General features: G+C 37.9%; 1 protein-coding gene across 1 annotated transcript in view; it reads left to right on the top strand.

Annotated features, from left to right (window-relative positions):
* Ankfn1 (ankyrin repeat and fibronectin type III domain containing 1) overlaps nt 1-23,174 on the top strand; it is a 383,862-nt gene that overhangs the window by 237,514 nt on the left and 123,174 nt on the right. The window contains exons 4-7 of the mRNA XM_040269006.2: nt 782-983; nt 4,459-4,669; nt 19,758-19,952; nt 21,647-21,760. Coding sequence (XP_040124940.2) covers nt 798-983; nt 4,459-4,669; nt 19,758-19,952; nt 21,647-21,760 — 706 coding nt within the window. The 5' untranslated portion in view covers nt 782-797. The remainder of the gene's footprint in view (nt 1-781; nt 984-4,458; nt 4,670-19,757; nt 19,953-21,646; nt 21,761-23,174) is intronic.

Consider the following 23,174-nt stretch of genomic DNA (forward strand, 5'->3'; position numbering starts at 1 on the left):
TAGTGAAAAGATTAGAATATAAATTTGCATTGAAGTACATTGGCTAGTGATTTCATTTGTACATTTGCTCATTCAAAACACACACATGCATTCACACACTAGGTGGTCATAGTCTTGGTAGCAACAATATTTCAATAACAATATCCCCAAACAATGGTGGATGACTTTTGAAATGACATGACTGATCTCTTAAAAACTGACTTCAGTTATGACATTGGTGGGACCTGTTAAGAGATTTTTGGAACAACAGCTAAGTCTATTTGGAGAATGCACATAGAGAGTACCCTGGAAGATCTCTATCCTGGGCACATTAAGTGAACACAATTAACTTCACAATTTGACTGCTATCCTCAAGAGAAATGGAGGGTGTTCAGGGAACAACTACACTTTTTTATCCACCCAACAAAGGCCAGTGTCTAGGAGAAGGTAAGTAGAAAAGTACCAATTGCACAGATCCAAGATAATTGGACACACCCTTAGGTTACAGAATTGACACACTTCGTCAATTGGATGAGATACCAAAAAAGACTAAAGTCATATTATATATATATATGTAATATAGTAAATGGAGGTTGTCATTCCTGCTACCAATTATCTCTGTGGTCATAAACAAGCTACTTCCTTTACTGGGTTTCAATTTTCTCATCTAAACCAGAAAGAAATTAGGTCTGATGATCTCTGATGTCCCTTCCAGTTATGATATTGTATTAGGATTCAAGATGGTTACTATCAACTTGCAGTTATAATGTGTAAATAATACATAAGATTTTCCTTTTCCTAGGAACTGCTGTATAAAAATGACCCAACAGATGCAGAATTTACATCTTTCCCAGTCAAAGAAGCACAGTGCCCCATCGTCCCCCAATGCTGCCAAACGCTTGTACCGGAATCTCTCAGAGAAACTGAAAGGGAGCTACTCCTCATTTGATGAGGCCTATTTTAGAACAAGAACTGATCGACTGGGTCTTAGGAAGACCTCGGTGGTAACAACAAAACTCTTTTTATTCTTCTGTCAATTAGATTTCTTTATTTATGTTTGGGTTTAAGGAAATTCTAAGATGATTCACATTCATTTCTGAAGCTCATATTTTTACAGTTTTATGCTGAAATAGAATCTGTCAAGATGGGAAGTGCACCTATCCATGATTGTGGACAAAGTATTAGTTATTATGAGATTTTTCCTTTCTTTTTCTTAACTTCTTTCCCTTTAATGTTTCTTTCACTACTAGACCAAAGAAACCAATCAAAAAAGTAGCTGTTTGACAAATATGGACTCTCAGGTTAAATAGTTTTTTTTTGAGAAGTCCAGTAATCATTCAAATAATAGTATTAATATTACTTACTTACATCTAATGTATAATCCACATGCTTTTCAAAGACATAAAATAGAATCCAGGCAAAGAATGCATATTTACTATATTATAGCTAGGAGTAGAAAGGATAAATAGCAAAAAAAGAAGAAGAAAAAAGAAAGAAAAAGAAAATATATGATCTAGATAGGGCAGAGGGGTGGGAGGGGAAGGGAGAGGGCAGGGGGTTAGCAATGATGGTGGAATGTGATAGACATCATTATCCAAAGTACATGTATGAAGACATGAATTGTTGTGAACATACTTTATATAAAAACAGAGATATGAAAAATTGTGCTCTATATGTGTAATAAGAATTGCAATGCATTCTACTGTCATATATTTAAAAAATAAATTTAATTAAATATTTTTAAAAAGAAAATATATGAGAATGAGAAGAGAAACACACATACCAAAAACCTAGGCAAATAGACTACATGAAATTTATTATGACACTTATCTTTGAGTTCTCAGGCAGTGAAAGCAGAAAAGGAAACAGAACTGGTTTTGGCATCCCATTAGCTGATAACTGAAAGTATTATCAGTCCATCAAGAGAAATGAGTATTTTCCTGCTGCTACGTCATCTGGCCTGCATAGATGTCATAGTAAACTAGGTGACAACAAATAGCAAAGAGAAGTATTGGCAATACCATAGATGTTCTCATATGGTAGTCTTCTATATTGGCCTTCAGTAAAATCTGAGCATATAATATGCACATGTTCAACACAGGTATTTTTGCAAGGTTATAATGGCTTCATTTGTTTGAACTTAAAACAGAAGTGAGTCCTGACCTTTCCAGATAGAAGCAAGTTAAAATTTGCCAACAAAAGCATAGAGCAGGAAATGACTAAAGAGTGAGGGTAAATATGGATCATGAGAAATCAGAAATACTAAGAATCAAAAACAAATACACACTATGGACAGGGCAGCATTTTTAACTTTGAACTCATTTGTTTTCTAATACATTTTCTTGTTTCTAACTCATCTTCTGGGAGGGTTTGGCTGTAGTTAAGTTGCAGCCCAAGCATCAGAGACCTTTCAGTTTATCAGATTGTGGACAAAACATTTTTCCACTCAGCAGCTATTCTGTAGCAAAGAGAACTGCATACAAAAATAGCTCTATTCCCTGAGTTCCCACTGTCAAAATGAGCATTTGCATAATCACTTCATGTTTTCCTTAGTTCCCATTTTGTGGGGTGTACTCAGTTAAAGCCAACCAGCAGTCTTTGAGACAATCAATTTTTAATAAGACTAAAAATAAAAACTGCCCATCTAAACATTTGGTCACCACAGATCTTCCACATGCTAATCAGGCAACCATGGTGCTAGGTCAAGATCAATGGTATTTCAACATTTTAAAGACCAAGCAACTCTTGGAGAAGATACCAGATAAATATGTAAGTAGTGTATGTGTTGGTCTCTTCCCATGAGCTGCAGAAATGATGTAAGAGAATTCCAGAGCACTTCTTCATTGTTAATCCTTTGAAAGAACCATATTGTCCATAGATTTTTTTTTCTATAGCTGGCTTGTTTATTTCATTCTGGCCCTCTCAGGTCCCCAGTTAGTTACAGAGCCCCTGAAACCCTCCCTGGACATTGCCACTTGTGCCCCTCACCACAGGGCTCAGAAATGCCAGGTGTCCAATGGTTGGGGCTCTGGGTTAAGAAAGTATGGAATTAGAGACCAAGAGGCTAGGAATAGGGGCATCGGCTCATAGGCACTGGGAAGTGCTTAGTGATCTATAAACAGAGAAGTGACATGCAGTATGTATTATTATGGTTCAGATAAAAGGATCCCCCCAAATGTTCACATGTGAGACAATGCAAGAATTTTCAGAGGTGAAATGATTAGATTATGAGAAATTAGATTGTGACCCAATCTGTGTATTGATCCATTTGAATGGATTAACTAAGCAGTAATGGTAGGCAGGCAAGGTATAGCTTATCTAGAGGAGGTATGTCACTGGTGGTATGCCTTTGGGAATATATTTTGTCCCTGATGAACAGAATTCTCTCTGCTTCCTTGTTGCCACGTCTGGAGCCGCATTCCTCCACCATACCCCTTCCACTATGATGTTCTGCTCACCTTGGGCCCAAAGCAATGGAGTCAGCCATCTATTGACTGAAACCTCTGAAACCATGAGCCCCAAATAAACTTTTCCTCCTCTACATTGTTCTTTTCAGGACTTTTTATTACAATGACCAAAAATTGACTAAAATATGTATATTTTAGGAAGATTATTCTTGTGACAGTACAGGAGACCAAGAGTAGCAGCAGATAGGTCACTGCCACAAGTCAAGACAAAGGATGATAAAACTTGCAGATGGAGAGGAAGGGGATGAGCTTGAAAGAAACTGTACTCTCCATATCAAACCAGCCCTGATTAAACTACATGTGCTGACATTATCTATGCCAGCATTCCCCAACCTGTGTTCTATAGCACACTATTCCAGGTGTAGGTAGAGCTAAATACAATAAAACATATGTAAAAATAATTGACATCAGATATCCTACAGTAAATAATTGAGTGACTTAGTTTAACCTTATGTTTACCATATTTATTTGACTATATGCTACTTTCTTCACAAGAACATCTTTTAATGACCTATCAAACATTATTCTTTCCACAGAGAACTGGTTTAAGATGTTTATTTTGTGCTTACTTACAAACTAGCACTGCTATACAGTGTAGTATTTTCTCAGTTCATCTACTTATAATATCTGTTCAATGCCCATTGGAAAGTAAGCAGAGACCACAAGAATGGGATCCTAATTAGAATAACTTATACTCCATGTATGTATAATAATTTGTCAAAATACATTGTACTGCCATGTATAATCTAAAAAGAACAAATGGAAGGAAGGAAGGAAGGAAGGAAGGAAGGAAGGAAGGAAGGAAGGAAGGAAGGAAGGAAGGAAGGAAGGAAGACAGGCAGGTCCAATCCAGTGTTTACTTGGTAGACCTCAAGATTAATCTTGGTTATGCAACTATCTGTATATAAGTGGGCACATAGTCCCAGAAGCAATCTTTAAAGTTCAGTATAACTATGCCACAAAGACACACTGGTCTAGCAAACTATATTAACCTGCTTTCACTCTTCTCCAGAATTTCCAGGGCAACGAAGCCATGTTTGAAGCAGTTGAGCAGCAAGACATTGATGCTGTGCAGCTCCTCCTGTACCAGTACACACCAGAAGAGCTAGACCTCAACACGCCTAACAGTGAGGGACTAACGCCCCTGGATATTGCCATCATGACCAACAATGTGCCCATTGCTAGGATTCTTCTGAGGACAGGAGCTAGAGAAAGTCCACACTGTAAGTAAGCCTGAGAATAGAATTGCCTACTAGTAGAGCTAGATCTCTGCTTTAAACTACTGAAATAAACCATTGCTGATCTTCCAAGTAAGAATGGTTGCCTACTCAAAGGCTCTGAAACCCTTTACAAATTTTCTGGACTTTCAGGCAAAGAGCAATTGTGTTTTTCAGTCTAAGCATTTAATTGCATTTTAATTCAATATGATGAATGATATTGAAAAGGGATAAAAGAATTTAATCCCAAGCTTTCAAATATGTAAGATACTTCCAAAGATGATGCAGAGTAGGAGATACACATATTTTAAAAAAATGAGTATGTATGTGTTTCTGTTTCTGTATCTACAGTTAATGTTGTGGCTTCATTCATTCATTCAACAAGCAATGAGTGCGGGAAACTGTTCTAGGTACTAGGAGAACAGTAGTAAAAGAGAAAAACTGTCTCCTCCTAATGGAGGAGACTTCCAAAAAGCATGTAAATATATAAAATGTAAATTCAAAGAGTGATAAATTCCATGAAAAAAAATTTTAATGAGTGGCTAGAGATTGATGGGAGGAGACCATACTAAACTTTTTACACAAGGAAAGCTTCTCTGGTTTGATGATATTTTAGTTAAGTCCTAGATGATATAAAGAAATTATCCATGAGAAGATGTGGGGGTCAAATTCTGGGCATATTGTGTAGAAAATAGAAAGATGCTGAGCAGGCAGGGATGAGATCAAAGTATTGCAAGAATAAGAAGGCCAAAGGAGATAGCAAAGTATCAAATGGGAACATAGTGGCCAAGGAAGAAGTCACTAGGACCCGACTGAGCAGGTCCTTGAGACCATGCTAAAATGTTTCACACTGATGACTGAATGGGATAAGAAGGTGGTGGAACAGTTTAGGCAGGTATATGCCATAGTCTGCTGTCCATGAAAAGATCACAGTGGTGCTAGAGTCAGTACAGTGGCAAGGATGCTGTGAATGGTAAGACCAGTTAGGAGGCTATTGTAACAGAGAAGTAGACAGACACTGGTTTCTTTGACTAATAGGATCATGATGTTGACCAGTGGCAGAATTCTAAACACACACACACACACACACACACACACACACACACACACACACACATGATTTATTAAGATATTATATATGTATAATAATATTATATTATAATAAGCACATATATATATGCTTTATTAAGATATAATCCTCACATCATATAATTCATCTGTTTAATTTGATTATCTTTAGAATATGCACAGTCATGAAGACATCACCACAGTCAGTTTTAGAACTTCATCATTCCCAAAAGAAACCTCATGGCCTTTTGTGACTGGCTTCTTTCTGAATCTGCTTCCAAGTAGAATCTGATAGTAACTGCAGAGGCAGCTGCTCAGGGGCCAGTGGCAGACCCTGCCCAGAATTGTACAGGTAATACCATATAGCATCAGTCTGTGCCAGGCACTAATCTGAGTACTTTACATGTATTGACTCCTTTAATCCTCAAAACAACATTTTGGGATAGATACTCACATTCTCCTTGGTGCAAACTCTCTGACCTAATGACCACAGTGGCTCTCTGTGACTGTTTTTTATGTTTCCTAAAAGAAAAAAAGTAAACACTTCAAACTGTTAGTTTCTTTAATACTGCTTCACTTATTTCCAAGTAGGGAGACCCAAAAGGCTGAAAGCGAAGTAAGTGACCATATAATTTGAGAACACATCTCTACTCCTACATTTCATAAACCACTACTACTCAAAGACTGGATATGGAGGCAGATCCTTATATCAGAAAATTCTTTATTTGAAAAATGTTAAGCTTACCCCATCCATGTCAGAGAGAGTGAGGATTTGGGTTCAATAGTATTTGGGCTCCTCAAAAGCACTCCATAGTCTAAGTGCTGCTCCTTTTCTGGTGAAACTAGAGGTTTTGGAGGGATGGCAAATAAGGATGGAATAAATCAAAAGGTCACTTTTGTTGCCTTCTGATTCATTTTGCAATAATGTCTGTCCTGGAGACTCAGTGAGAGAGGGATGGAGAGAGAATCAGAAGGTCTGACCTTGGAGAAAGCAGACTTAGCCCCATTCTATAGGAACAAGGGGACTATTCATTCCAGAAGTTGCCTCAGCCATCCTGCACTGGGTTGGATGAAACATTAGTCCTTCTTACCTGAGACACTGTGACGAATTCTGCATTTTCCCTGAAAACGGTAAGACTTCTAACCTCCCAAAGCCCCCATGTGCATAAATGAACCTCCATAACTGAACTTGAGGAATAACTATCTAGTTAAGCCAAAAGCAAAGTTGTTCAAGCACATTATCATTACAAAGTTGCAAAGGACAGAGAGTGAGAGATAAGCCCAGGCTTCAGCTATGAAATATGACACCTAAGTCACCAGGACCACCCAAGAAGTCAAAGAGATAATACCACACATAGACTAACACATGTGTAAAAAAAATGGCAAAGGAATATTGATTGAGAGCCTATGAAGTCTGCATACACAGTATCTCTGGTGTTTACATTTACCCATCATTATGATATCTCAATTCAATTTTGCAGATAAGAAATCTGTAATTCTTGCAGGTTATGTGACTGAGCAAAGGTCACACATCTAGCAATAAACAGGGATGTCAGGGACTCAAGTCCCCATCTGTGGGATGTCAATACCTGGGATCCTACACAAACTCACTGACTTTCTAGGTAACCAGTATGTAGGGCAGTGGCTACTAGAAGTCCACATCTTTCCCTGTGTGATGTTCCCTAAAATCCTATGGTGCATTTCTTTGTTCTGTTCTGTAACTGAGGTGCCATTTGTGTTGGAGATTGACAGGATAGAAGAACACACTGTTTTGGGGAGTTTTGATACTTTCTTTTTAAAAAAATATTTATTTTTTAGTTGCACACAATATCTTTATTTATTTATTTTTATGTGGTGTTGAGAATCGAACCCAGGGCCTTGCATGTGCTAGGCGAGTGCTCTACCGCAGAGCCACAACCCCAGCCCAGTTCTGATACTTTCTATACCAAGTCCAAAAGAAATAGAATTGCTTCTGTTCATAAGTATGAGCTTGCCCAAGAGAAAAACCAGCCACAATGTTATAAGCAAACACCTGCTACAAACCATTCCCAAGAAGTGGGAGAAACAGGATATAAGAAAAACAACAATGAGACCCTGAGTTCTTATACTGTTTTTACACACAGAAAAAAAAATGCGTTTGTCTACATCTTCTCACCTGATCTCCACAACTGGCTTGTGAGGTAGAAGTTGTTTTTCTAATTTTACCAGCAAAAAATAATAGAATAAAAAAAGTTAAATAGTTTACCTAACATAAAGAAGCTAACAGGTGGTGGAGTCATGATTTGAACCCAGGTCATCTGTACTAGTGCTTTGGTTTTTGTAGAAAAGCTTTAGCAAATTCACTGTTATACAAGAGATGTTCAGTTCCTTTCTTCCCTGGTTCTCCATCTGCTCCTCTAATGACTATCAAGTATTTCAAAACAGAGAAAATGGTTTCTAATATAGCTAATTTTATTTACTTCCTTCCCCTATGCATTTCATTCTGAAAACTAGCCCTATATTCTTTTCATTATGCCAACCAAGGATCCTAACACAATTCAGAAGAAAGTCCTCTGTAAAAAGAATCACAATGACACAGTTTGGATTAGGGATTTACTTCCAAAGCCACTACAATGACATAGTTTGGTTTAGGGATTAACTTCCAAAGCCACTGGTCAGACCTGCCTTTAGCCCCTCGATCACAGAGCTAGATGGAGGTATTCTTTACAAACATGGCTTGATACTCAACCAGGCACATTTCCTTACTCATAAGAAAAGCCCAAGAAGCTGCCATCCACAGCTGCATATTCCTCTGAGGTTATATATAGAACCCCAGCCCAATAGTTAGATGAATTTGCTATCTTTATCCAGTAACTGTCTTCAGTTCCTCCCACCTGCAAGCAAGTAACACAAAGTACAGCCATCTCTCATTATCCAGAGGATATGTTCCGAGACCCTTAGTGGATGCTTCGAACTACAGATAGCATCAACCCCTATACAAACTCTCTTTCCTATACACACATACCTATAATAAAGTTTAATGTATGAGTTAGGCACAGTAACAGATTAGTAACAACAATAACAAAATAAAACAATTATAAAATAAAATAAAACAATTATAATGATCAAACATCATTACTATTGTATTTTGGGATAATTATTAAGTAAAATAAGGGTTGCTAGAACAAAAGTACTGCAGTGTCATGACTACTGATCTGATTACTAAGACCATTACAAAGTGACTAACAGGTGGGTAGTGTATACAGCATGGATACAATAGGCAAAGAGATGATTCTCATTCTGGTGGTATAGAGCAGGACAGTATGAGATTTTATCACACTACTCAGAACAACATGTAATTTAAAACTTATGAATTACTTACTTCTGGAATTTTTCATTTGATATCTTTGGACTACACTTGGCCAAGGGTAACTGAAATTGTGGAAAGTGAAACCAGGAATGGGGAGCTGGCTATTGTAATACTCGTATCCACAGAAGCAAACATCAGCCATTATTGAAGTAGTATCCCAAGTACTACCCTGCAGACTGTGGTGCTGAGCCTAGGAAACAGGCACAGAATCTGAAAGAAGGGATCACAAGACACCTGCAGCTATGCCACTGAGGATTTCCCAGTCACTGTAATTCATGATCAATTGAACAGCTGCTATTTGAGAAAATCAATATATCTCTGTATAAAAACCCCCAGTCACACACTCCTCCCTTTTTCTAACTAACTCATATTTTTCCCCTACCCTGCAATCACAGTTCAACAGTCTCCAGGCAGTATTGCTAAATTATCAATGAGGGCCTTGCTTTTCTGAGGCTGCCATTGGTTTGGCATCAGTAAGGTCCTAGAAACACTAAAGAAACTAGTGTCTACTATTTATGAATCTGGTCACTCATGTGTGTTTGATCTTATCCTTGGATCCTAGTACCTAGGACATAGTGGATTCTCAGAAAATCTCAGGTAAAACCTCAGTCTTTGTAGTAGCCCGTCTTATTTTGCTGGGAATCACAGATACTGAGTTCTGTGTATGTATGTCCACACATGTGTGTGCAATTGACATACATACATATACACAGTGCATGGGGAAATGCCTGGAAGTCATCTAGTAATTTAGAATTGGAGGCACTCTTGCCTGCTGCTGGGGTATTCCAGTTACTCCTGGGGGTTTTCAATGAAGCCTGGTGTTTGCATTTTGGCAGTGTTAACACAGACCTGTGAGAATAGCTAAGTACTCCTCCACCTTAGACCTGACCTTTCCCTTAGTGAGTTCTCCTGTCTCTCCAGACCCCCTTACCTCCCACTGCATGTCTCAGTGAGCTCTCTCTCACCATCTCTCTTGATGCTGCCTGTGGAAACAGGAAGTGTCACCTAGAATTCCCTATGTTCAGTTACTCCATAAAATGTGACTGTAGAGCAGCTGTCATCCAGGGATGATGTGGACACCAGCATTACAATCTTGGCAGGCTGGTCAGGATGCACCCCTCACTCCTGCAGTAGCTGGGGGCTTGTGTTAGTGCTGGGACTGGTTCAGGCTGTGTCTAAAAGGTGTGACTATAAACTAATGAGGCTGGCTTTATGTAAACAAACACAGCAGAAAGTCTACAACCCAAGCGAATGTTATCCTTCAATACGGTCCTCCTGGGAGACCCCACACTCCATCCAACAATGCTGCCATTGCTCCAAACACTTTAGGAATTGTCCTCAGAGTCTGTTCATAAGAAAGTCAGACTCACTGCTTACACACCTGATTTTTGTTCCAAAACAGCATTGCCCAACGTCATCACTCTTCATGTTCACCCATCTGGGCCTCAGATGACGTTGAGAGGTTTCCTGAAACCGAATCCACCCTCAAAGGACAGAGATTGGCAACCATTAAGGACACATAAAGAATGAGCCTTAAGCAGGTCTCAAGAATAAGTCCCAGATATTTTTATCGGCTTTATTAAAACTGGGATATAAACCTCACCCTGACTTACCAATCTGTTCCTTGAGCCACATCTCTTGTTGTATGCCACTCACCCACACCAACCACTTTTATGTTCCTTCCACATGCTAAGCCATTCTATCACAGGGCCTTTGCACTAGCTGTCCCCTCTACCTTGAAGTTTTTAATCTTGAATATTACATGGTCAACTCCTTAACATTTATGTTTCAGCTCAAATATGGTATCTTCAAGATAGGTTTTTTCTGACTATCAAGTCCAACATCTGAATCACATCATTCTACTATAATTTTCTAGCATAGCACTCATCACTGTTTTTCCCAGTGTTTTTATTTGTTTATTTTCTGCCTTCCCTGCATTAGAATGTAAACTCCATCAAGAGTAGGGCCTGTCTGTCTTATTCATCATTTTATTTCCGGTCAACAGTGGGCAATATTTGTTTAATTGAACTGAGCAAATCCCAAGGCTTATTCTTTTTAGGGATATGAATACATTATTTCTTATTTAGGGATTACTTTACTAACTTATCCTCACTTTTCCCGCCAGTGGATGGCAATCACCATTCTATGCCCTATTGCCTTGAATTTAGCATTTTTAGATACTATATTATATGTGATCCTGTGGTATTTGTCTTTCTGTGTCTGGCTTAGTTCACTGCATAATGTCCTTCAGGTTCATTCATGTTGTTACAAATGGCAGGATTTCCTTTTTTTGATAGTTGTCTTTTCTTTCATCTGTCTTTAATTTTTTATTTTATATATATATATATATATACACACACACACACACACACACACACACACACACATACATACATACACACAACACAGAATATATTCTCCTTGTCAAAAATGAAGACATTACAGATGAAGTTTAAAGATGTCATTGAATGCCTAATCACTTCTCCGCACATACACAGGCACACACTTAGGAACTAGTGTCCATCTCTAAACTCCCCCAACATAATTGCTGATATCAGTTTGGAAGGTATCCAGACTTTCCCCCATGAGTTTCAAAACACACACATACACCCCGCCCCCACCATTAACAACAACAACAGAAAAAAATTGAGAGTGAAATTTTTAAATTACATCTTTCGCAAGGTCTAAATATTAAATTTCTGAACTCAGGGAGTTTTGGCTTCAAATTCCATATCTGATAGTTGTAGCAATGAGAAAATTCCTTAAACTCCTGTACCTCCGTTCATTTATAAAATGAAGATGATAATTAATATGTCCATGTATATTAGTTTTATATTGTTGTGTAATGAATTATCCAAAAATGTAGGAGTTGAGGGTGACAAACATCTCCCTCATATAGTTTATGTGGGTCAGAAATGTGGAAATGGATTCAGCAGGTGGCTCTGGCTCAGGTAGCCCAGGGGATTGCTGTCATCACAAGGTCTGATGGAGCTGGAGGATCTACTTCCACACCTACATAGAGCAGCAACTGGCAAGGGGCCCACATTCCCCACTATATGGGCGTCTCCTTATGACTGTTGTATGGCATGGCAGTCAGCTTTCAACAGATCTAAGAAACAGATCTGAGAAAGAGAAAAAGGAAGAGAGCCACCAAGGTGAGAGCAGTATCTTTTATAACCCAATCTCAGGAGTGGAATTCTATCATTTCAGTGGGTTTTGGATCACACAGACTTGCAGGAGTGAAACACATAAGGGTGTAAACACCAGTAGATAGAGGTCACTGGGTACCCCTTTGGAGGCAGGCTCTCAGCAGAAGAATGAACTTGAAACATGCACAAAGTCAATGCAAAATGTATTAAATACTGAAATGTAAAACCATAAACAATAAACTAGTAGAGGAAAATATAGGGGAAATACTGCATGATCTTGATCAGGACAATTAATTTGGCCCCAAAAGAATAGGAAGCAAAATTAAAAATACAAAATGGGACTACATCAAACTAAAAGTTTCTGCATATCAAAGGAAACAATTAACAGTGAAGAGATATCATCAATGGAATGGGAGATATTTGCAAATTACACATCTAATAAGGGGTTAATATCCAAAATATATAAGAAACTCAATCAGCTCAATAGCAGAAAAAAATTAATTTTTTTTAAAAAGCTAATTTTAAAATTGATAAGAAACCTGGATACACATTTAAAATAGGGCATGTAAATGACCAGCAGTCATACGAAAAAAAATACTCAAACCACTAATATTTAGGGAAATGCAAATTAGAATCACAATGAGATATCTCATACCTTGTCAGAATTGCTACCTTCAAAAAGACATAAATAAATAAATACATAAGCACTGCTGGAGATGTGAAGAAAAGGAAACCCTTGTACATTATTGACAGGGATATAAATCAGTGCAGCCATTGTGGAAAACTATACAAAGTTTCCTCAAAAAATTAAAAATAGTGCTAGAGATGTAGCTCAGTGGGAGAGTGTGTGTTTAGACCCTGGGTTTGATCCTTAGCATAATTAATTAATTAATTTAATTAACATATGATCCAACAATCCCACTTCTGGGAATTTACCCAAAAGATTTTAAATCTGTTTGTCAAAGACATTTCTGCAGTCCCATGTTTATTACACTATTATTTACATTAGCTAAGTTATAGAACCAACCTAAGTGTCCATCAGAAACAAATGAAGAGATGAAAACACTGGCATATAAACATATATATACATATATAAATGGAATACTAATCTGCCTCTACAAAGAAGGAAACTCTGTCATTTGTGACAATATTTATGGAACTGGTGAATTATTGTACTAAGTAAAATAAACCAGAACAAAAAGACAAATACTGCTTTATCTCATTTATATGAGCAATATAAAATAATCAAACTCATCAAAACAGAGCAGAATAGTGGCTAGAGAAATTTAGGGTGAGGTGAGGAGAAAGAAGAAATGATGGTCAAAGAATATAAAGTCTGTTAGAGGAATTATTAATTATTTTTTATTTAAAAAATAATTATTAATTATTTTTCAATCTATTGCATAGGATGGTGAATATAGTTAACATTGCATTGTACATTTTTAAATTTCTAAATAGTACATTTCAGGGCTGGGGCTGGGGCTCAGTGGTGGAACACTTGTCTCGCACGAGTGAGGTACTGGGTTCGATCCTCAGCACCACATAAAAATAAATAAGTAGATATATCCATTTACAATTTTAAAAATGTTTTTTAAAAAGATATAGTACATTTCAAATATTCTCATCAAAAAAAATAAGCATTTCAGACAATGGCTAAGTCAATTAGCTGGATTTAATCATTCCACATTGTAACATCACTTATCCATCGATACAATTACAAATTGTTGGTTTACTATGAAATAAAATTAAAAAGAAACATGTTTACTCCAAATTGAAATTTGTTCTAAATATAAAATTTATACTGGCATTCAAAGGCTCAGTTCAAAAAAATATAAAGTACCTAAATAATAATTTTTACATTGATTACATGGTGAAATGACAACATTTTGGATATATTAACCAAAATACATTATTAAAGCTAATTTCACATATTTCTCTTTTTTTTTCCCTAAATATCACCAGGAAATTTTAAATGATAGGGTTCACAATATATATCCATAGACTGTGCTGAAAATATTGGCAGAAGATATGGTTGTCATGTTTCATACTTAACCCCCACATGATACCATTGAGTAATCTGCTTTGGGTTTCCTAAACAATTCTCTTAAGTGTTTTTCCATGTCTGTTTTTGAGAAGATGTGTGCTTCCCTTTTGAGTTTGATGAGACCTGGGCAGGAAGTCCCCCTCTGTGTCATCAGTATCGCCTTCCTGAGGAATCACTAGTTACATCCTAATTTATCTAATAGGGACTTTGTGAATCCGTTTTCTGCTAGAAAGAAGAGGGGAATGGTATTTCAAAGCCCATGTCCAGGTGTATTGAGTTTTAGAAGAAAGCTCCATAACAATGAAAATGAAACATTTACTCTCCGGATCTCTAAAACCTTCTTGGAACCATATTCTCTTGGGAAAACCCTAAAACAAGACAACAGGTTGAGACCTAAGTGAAGCCAAGGCTTTGAGTTCTGAACCTTATCAGGATAGATAAAATTGCTACTTAGCTTTTGCATTTTTCTATTATAAGGTTTTCTTAATTTAACATAATTTGATCATTAGTATACCTAATACTTTACTTCTTTTGATATTCCTACCTTAAACCAAGTCAGTTGTAAAGTTGTATTACACTTATGATCAGCAAGGATAAATTTTATTAACTGCTCTTCTTGGCTGCCAAGGGGATACTGACTTACAGTACAGGTTTATGCTTAAGTGATCTTGTTTTCGCCTTTGAAATAACAGGGTTGAAACTGACACCACTTATGAGTATATATTATATTGCTAAGTAGTAGCAGAATAGAAAGTTTTTATCTGAAGCAAGAGATTTTTAATGGAAAATACCAAACTGTTACCTAAAAAAAGTATTCTGATTTATAATTATGTGTCTCTAAAAGTATAAACTCAATGTGTATAACAATAATAATATAAACCTCCACTCAGAGCCTTCTATGTAAAGATTATCATTAATTTATTGCATCTTATGAGATGGGTGCCATTATTATGCCAGTTTTACAGATGAGATACTGAGGCTGAATATGGCAGAGTAACTGGTAGCATGATGTATTTGTTAGGCATAGTGCTTGATCTACAAAATGCCAAAGCCGTTTTAAGAATTGCCTCCACTTTGAAAAGTAATAGGAAAATAGATTTCAAGATTTAAATTCAGAATTGGGTGACAGTAGGTGAGACTACTTTGATGAACATTGAGGTCCCCTCATGGAGAAGATCAGACAAGGCCAAGGGTGCCATGGGTTAGGCAACCTAAGGTTTAGCAAACCTAAAGTTGCTTGTAAGAATCCTTCTGTCACTGAGGTTAAATGATTATATTAGTGCTTCCCTTTTCTCATCAATAAAAGAGGAAAATGCTAATAATAATAATAATAATAGAAAAGCTGCTACTAAATTGCAAAATGGCATATCATTAATAATGTGCAAATGTGTCTATTTTTTCCATTTTTTCAAGCAAGCCAAGTAAATTGTTCCCTAAAATCCTCAATTAAAGATTAAAATTGGTTTATATTTTACCCTCATTATACTTTCAAGTTTTAAGCAATTATCAACCAGGCCCAAATTCACCAATTTCAGGGCAAGGGTATAATTAAGAAATAGTAAGTAGTTGGCAATCCATACATTAGATTCTGATGGTGAAGAAAACCCATTCAGTCCCCGATCATTATTTATCTCAGGATTTAAACAGTAACCGTAATTGTATTCTCTGAACACCAAGTTCCCAGCCCTCCTCCAACCCCTCCCACAGTTAATTAGCTGGGTAGGTCTTATAACAAATACCCACTCAGAAGCATTGGGTGGTAGAAACGCTGTTGATAATTAAACACCACAATAGCAAGGAGCCTGTTTCAGGAGCTGCAGAGTGGTCTTGCCAGCCGGACTGCTCACCACACACCCACAGACCCTCTATTGTGCTGGCTATAGCTGCTCAGAGGGACAGTTGCTTGGCTGGACAGGGGACCAACTGCAATGAGAGAAAAGGCCAAACCCTGAAAAAAGTTTGAGAGTGCTGAGCTCAAAGGGAAATACCGAGTGGGTGGAAGTGAAAGGGAATGGATGGACCCTCCCCCCCCAAAAAAATGTAAGTGAAAAACAATTATGAAATTATGGCAGGAAAAACAATTATAAAATAAACATAAGCTTTCTATTTTGTAAGTCCAACCAGCCAGCCAAAATGAGTTCATCTATTTCATGCCAAATAGTGACTGGAAAAATTACAATATAATAGGTCGGTTCATCTTCCATTTGGTTTAGAGAAAGTTCCCTGAGGTCTTTAAGATTTTTAAGAAAATTGTGGCTTAAGTCATCCCAACTTCCGTGATCTCAGTTTCTTCATGTTTAAAATAAGGAGATTGTAAAGCTTCCCATACTGGAATCAAAAAAAACAGAAATGTGGTTCCCAAAACTATTTCCAAGGTGTCAAACAGCCTACCCTATCACACTATTATTCCAGATAAAATTACCCACTCTAATATAATTATCATATTAATTTGCTTCTGCTTAAAATATATTAACTCAGTTGGGTTGATTATCTCATCTGAACAGATGCTTCTATTGGCAGTTAAAATAGGTCATTAATAATAGGGAGAAACATGATTACTTTGTAAGTCAGCTGGTTTGGTGGCAAAAAAAAAAAAAAAAGCTTTCAAAAGAGTGTTTTATTAAGCTATTAAAAAATCCATAGGGGGAAAAATAAAGATTTGCTCTGTGAAATGGCTGGAAACCACTAACTCAGTCAGTGCGTCTCTGACTTGTCTATACAATTACCCCCAACAACAGAGGCGAGTAAGTATAGCTTCAAGGACACCTGGGGAATGAACCCCCAAAAGGGGGAGATTTCTATACAATTTCTCTTTTTTACAAAATCTCCAGTTTTTAGAAACACTTTTCATTCTCCTCCACATTAAGCATGTTCATTTCTTATTTCTAAATGATATTTCCAACAAAATCTGCAATTAAAATTCAACACTCCAGGAAGACATAAATACTCATACTATGGGATCAATAGGTGAATCTCTACTTCAATAATCATTACTACCAAGAAATTATGATGAAGTTTAAGTATCCCTGTTTAAGGAGCACAGGGATAGAAATAATCTTGGAAAGCTGACCTAGCTGTAAAAGTCCACAAATCCCCCTGGTAAGTATCTGAAGAGACAGCAAGCTTTATCACGAAGTGGAATCCCTTTGCAATCACAACTCAAATTGCATCAAGTCTAAAGCCTAGGAGAAAAGGAAGGTACAGAAGTAACATGTGTTCTGCTGGTGAAAGCAGGAAAAATGTCAAGGGGAACCCAGCGTAGCTCAAGAGAAGCTGTCCATCTTAAATGCCACCTGGAATTCACACCAGTAATAACAGTTGTGGATATAAAAATTAATAGGGGGGATTTCATAGTATTAGAAAAATTTATTTTTATAAATCATGTGTCTATCACCCAAGTGTTGACGCATGCATGCAATTCAAACATCAGGCTTACAATAAAAGGCTCACTGAATAACTTAACAAGGACAATTCCCCCATTTTCTCTATAATTTGGAGTGGAAGAAGAAGGGGGGCAGTGGGTAAAGGGTGCAGTTACTGGGTCAATTAATCAACCTGAAAACTGTGACACAAACTCTGACGCCTAACCTATGTCTAAAAATACACAAATGTATACGAATTTGTTTTAAACTGTCAATGCCTATATTTAGGACCTTCCCAGCAAGGCTATAATGAGACTGTGTTTGAGGGCTTCAGTCATAGCAGACTCTACCATTAATCTGAAGTTAGTTAAATTAACAGCATTTAGTACTGACTTGTCAATCTCACTACTCCAGGAAATTGCACCTTGAGGCTACTAATATTGCCAATTTTTCCACTGGAGTGTGCACCCAAGTATGTGTGTGTGTGTATGTGTGTGTGTATGTATTTTTTTTCTCCAGAATCTCCGCGTTCATACACCATCCTTGCTTCCCGACGTCCACAGCACTTATATTATCATTTATTCTGGCCTCCTTTAGCCTTCCCGGGGGATTCTGCATAGTGTAGCTGCTCAGTGAAAGAGTTTTTTAGCTTTATATTTATTTGTTTATTTTTCTGTCATGGCTCATGACTGAGGCTTTTTAAAAAAAGCGTGACAGTATTTAGAGTACATGATTGACTGCTACAGCAACATTCATTAACCATGACAAATCTGCAGCAAAACACAGTCCTGAGTGTTCTAAACAGCAACTTTAAGAAGAAAGAAGAAAGAAAGAAAAAGAAAAAAGACTCAACTAATTTTTCATTGACCTCATCTGTAAATAAATTTAGACTGATGGTACGCAGGGGCAATAATAAATTAGTATTCATTTCCTGTAATTAATGCAAACATGCCTATGAACACAGAGAATATGAATATATAACCACCTAATTTCCATTTCAAAATACACCTAACAAATTTTCACTTGAGTTATCTTCATAATATTTTCCCCCTTAATTAAAAGAATGAAATAGATGGATTTCTTTCCCACCCACCAGGGGGAAATATTGTTTTGGTCACAGGACCTGTCAAACACATTTCACCAACAAATCTGCAGACCTTGATTCTGATTCATTTCACCGTGTGATCTCCTACCACACTTCCATATGGAGGCTGTCTTCTCTCCTACACTGACCAAGAGAGGATCCTCTGAAGTGACCAGATGACCCCATAGGCAGACCCTCATATGCTGAGAGCAAGAATCAGCCTCATAGCATAGCACAGGGATGGAAAAGTTCTATCACTGATGAACACTCAATCACACAGAGGCAGATCAGGTAAACAAGATGATGTAAATCAAATAAAGATTAAGATTATGAAGCACCAAGTAAAACAGAAATATCAAGCTCCATAGTGTTTCTTGGAAAAAGGAACCAGAATAAGTTGTTATTTTGAGAATGGACATCTCTGGACAACTTTAATTCTATAATTAGACTACCATCAAAGATCAAATTGCTCAAAGATAAGTATGGGATGGTACCCAAGTTATCCATCCCTCAGAGCTCACTAGCTCCACTGTGGCACCAGCAGTACAACACTTTGTTAGCAATAAATAAATTGATAGTAACAAAATTATATCTCTAAGACAGGCATTCAAAAAGTCTATATGTTGGGAAGAATGTGATAAGAACAGAAAATCTAAATCAGGCTCTATCAAATGAATAGCTTTGACAGAACACAACTTGCCTCATGGGTAGCTTTTTCTAGTGCCTCTCCTGCCCCTATAGAGCTTTTGTCCCTTAGTGTTTGTCTTTCTGAACATCACAGACACAAATCTGTGCAATTATAACTATCTGTGCCTAGCAGCTAATTGGGATGCATATGACCAGAGAACAATAGGAATATCTTAATTTGATGAATTTACCAGTTAATCTAGTTGTAAATGTCACTAATTAGACTTTATCATAATAAGATAATAAGATGGTTCACAGACCCCACTTTCTCCAGGCATTCTCCATAGCAGACACTCAGATATGCAGCAGCATTTTCCCAGAAAGAAAAGTCATCCCATTTCTTTGCCTTAGTTGTCAGCCTGGAAAGCCGAGCGATGCACCTCAACACACTGGTCCAGGAGGCCCAGGACAGGGTGAGTGAACTGTCTGCCCAGGTGGAGAATGAAGGATTCACTCTGGACAACACAGAGAAAGAGAAACAGCTGAAAGCCTGGGAGTGGAGGTATCGGCTCTACAGGCGCATGAAAACGGGCTTCGAACATGCCAGTGAGTATTCACAGAGGACTCCTACATTTAATTAGACTTTTAACTTTACTCTGAGACAGCCAGGCCTTCTTTTATTGATTTTTTTTTTTTTTTTTTTTTTTTGCCACAGTCATGGATGGCCGTTGTCAGCCTGTTTGGAATAAGGGCTCTGGGAGGCTGTAAAAGGGTCTTTTGTCTTGCTTGATTTTCTGGCTCCTGATAGGTTCTCTGGCCACAGCCATGAGACCTTGGTGCTTCTGGCCTCCCTCCACCATGTCATACTCATCTAGCACTTTCCACCCGCTATGCTCTAATGCCTAATGACCTGGACTGTCTGATGCCCTAAGTGGCTATATTTTGGGATGTGGAGGTGGAAAAAAATTTGTTTGCCTATTTGTCTAGTTTCTGCTTCAAGCTCAAGTTTAAGTTGTTTTCAACCCTCTTCTACATTTTTTTAATAGAGAGCTATAAACTGAACTTCAATTAATAAAGCAACAGAGAAGAACAGTCAATCAAACCATAAATTATGCTATTGTCTGCATTTCCATTCTCCTGACTGATTCTTTTTGTTAGCTTAAGAAAAATCTTTCTGGATAATACTCATTATTAACACTGGAAAGTACTGCTAAAAGAAAAAGCAGTCCCTAGTATAAAAACAAAATATGCAACTCAAACACTTGTGTAATATCATACTCTCTTTCTGGAAGATTTTATTCAAACAATAAAAAAATTGACTTTACATTTTAAATGTAAGGGAAAAGTCAGATGACTCCTTTGAAATTCTCTTCCTCTGCCTCAGACTATTTGCAAAAGAATAACTGACTCTGATTCAGACCAAAAAACTAAAGGCAGAGCAGTTTTCTTAAGTAGCACTTTACACTGAATACCAAATGTAAGCCTAACCCCTTCTCTGAAGCAAATAACTTCAGCAACATTAATTAAAGTTTGCTCTCAATATTAACAATTTCCTCAACATGATGATATGTGGATTTTACAGAGACTCAGCAATTGCTTTAGTAAGTACATTTGCTACTGTGCCTTATTTAGCACAGATTAATACTAGAAACAGATACGTTTGTAGACTTGATGCCATTTTTTAATAATTTTCTAAATTACAAAACCCCTTCTGGGTGTTAAGGAATACCTAAGACCACCATCAGTCCTTTAGAGACTGAGATTAGAGCATGAAACTTGCCCATAAGAGAAAAGACTACCTGAAATGTAATAGAAGGCAGCCTGAGAGTAAGCTGGATAGAATCCTGTTCTGGAAGAGACCCAGAATTAGGCATTAGGAAGCCATGAGCTTTCATCCCACTGAGTTCTTGAGCAAAGAACTTGGCCTCTTTGGGCAGGAGTTTTAGCTTAATGAAATAATTTACATGAAAGTATTTCATGCAAGGTATGGAATTCTGTCTACAGATCCTGCTATCACTTCTGCCCTTCCTTTGCTGGCCCAGCTTTATCTATCTTGTGTTTCTAGGATACTTTGGGAAGGATTGACTGCTATTATTTCCCCCTTCAGAAGACATTCTAATCCTTAGAAAAGACCAGGGTGGCCACAAATAAAAATCATTGAAACGTCTAATGAAAATATTCAAAAGCAAAGTCTAACAGCTTCTACAAACAAATGTTCCAGGTATCCTTTGAAGACGCAGAGACATTGTTTGAAAAGGATTTGCTATGTTAAGATCCCTGTGTTTTTCCTTCTGTCCCAGGAGCCCCCGAGGTGCCAGCCAATGCCTGTCTCACAGTAACCAGCAGCACATCACTCACTGTCAGCTTCCAAGAGCCGCTCAGTGCCAATGCAGCTGTAGTGACCAGGTATAAAGGTACTGCACTCCTGATATCTTCTCCCTGCTCCCTCCTAGAAGAAAGGTGTGGTTGGGGGTCCATTGTGCATTTTGTTTATTTGGTTTCCTGCTGATAGGTTTTCATCCCATTTACTTCCGGGGTTGAAATAGTTCCAGAGGCACGGATGTGAAGGAGAAACGAGGTGACTAAGAATAAGTCACAGAAAGATGAAGCCACAAGACCAGCTCCTCAGTGACTGTGCCATCCATGTTGGCAGAGGGGCTGCTCTAGGCAGAGCATAGGATAGGGATATCAGAAAAACTGAAAATCAGCCCTGATCCATGAAGCTGAGAGGCTGGAATGTGGAACATAAATAGGAGGCATATCAAGTGATGACTGTCACTCCAGGTGAAGTTCAAGGGGCTCAGAAAAAAAAATGAAGGGATGGTAAAATGGTGGTAAGACCCATAAAGGCTCCAGGGTGGAGGTAACATCCAGGCCTGGCTTTGAAGGATGGCCAGGATTTGGACTGAATGTAAATTCCAAGTGGAAAGAAGAATGAACAGTTATAAAAACAGAAAATTCTGGAACAAGTAGAGGAGAATAAGGAAACACATAGAGGGAATAGAAAAATAGTATGGCTCTGGAAGTGCCTAGGTTCATGAGAAAGGGAAATGAAATATAAAATTAGAGGGTGAAACCAAGGCCAGCAAGTGGTGGGGGTCGTTGTGGGCTTGCATTCAAGGCCAAGGAGTTTAGTCTTTTTGTGATGAACTCTGTACAGCCATTGAACAAGGTAGGTACGAGATGGCAAGTGGGCTTTTGAAAGCTGAAGTGTCAGTACTTTGTGTGATGTATTGGAAGAGTTGTGGACTTAGAATAAGGAAATAAATTAGGAAGCTTGCAGGACAGAGGTTGTGACAGCCTGACCAGGCTATAGTGGCAGCACTGGGAAAGGAGAGGGAGAGCCCAGAGAAAGAGACTTTGTAGGGTGTGTCAATGATGACAGCCACACTTTCAGGGCACCTACCACATACCAGGTGCTGCTAAAGACTGTCTGTATTATCTCTAATCAATTCACACAGCTACCTAATGAGACAGGTACTGTTGATTTCCCATTTTACAGACGAAAACACAGAGAAGTTTGAAGAGTGTGCCCAAAGGCTCACAGCACATCCAGAGTCTCATATTATGTTGACTCTTGAATGTGGAGGCCAAAAGGAAAGAAAGCTATTGTCCTGATTCTCAAGAACATATGGAAATAACTTGTATAGTTCTATTCAAACCTTGTCCAGGTACCAGGCCACAGATAGAATTTCTACATGCTCAGGCCACTATTGCTCCCTCTACCTGCAAAAATGCCCAAGTGGAGCACGTGCCTAGCTTTCTCTTTCCAAGGGTTTCTTCCTAGGAAAACCTCAGGTCTCTGCAGATGTAACTCTGTCCATACCC

Source organism: Ictidomys tridecemlineatus, chromosome 3 (genome assembly GCF_052094955.1).
Source record: "Ictidomys tridecemlineatus isolate mIctTri1 chromosome 3, mIctTri1.hap1, whole genome shotgun sequence".
NCBI classification, from domain to species: Eukaryota; Metazoa; Chordata; class Mammalia; order Rodentia; family Sciuridae; genus Ictidomys; species Ictidomys tridecemlineatus.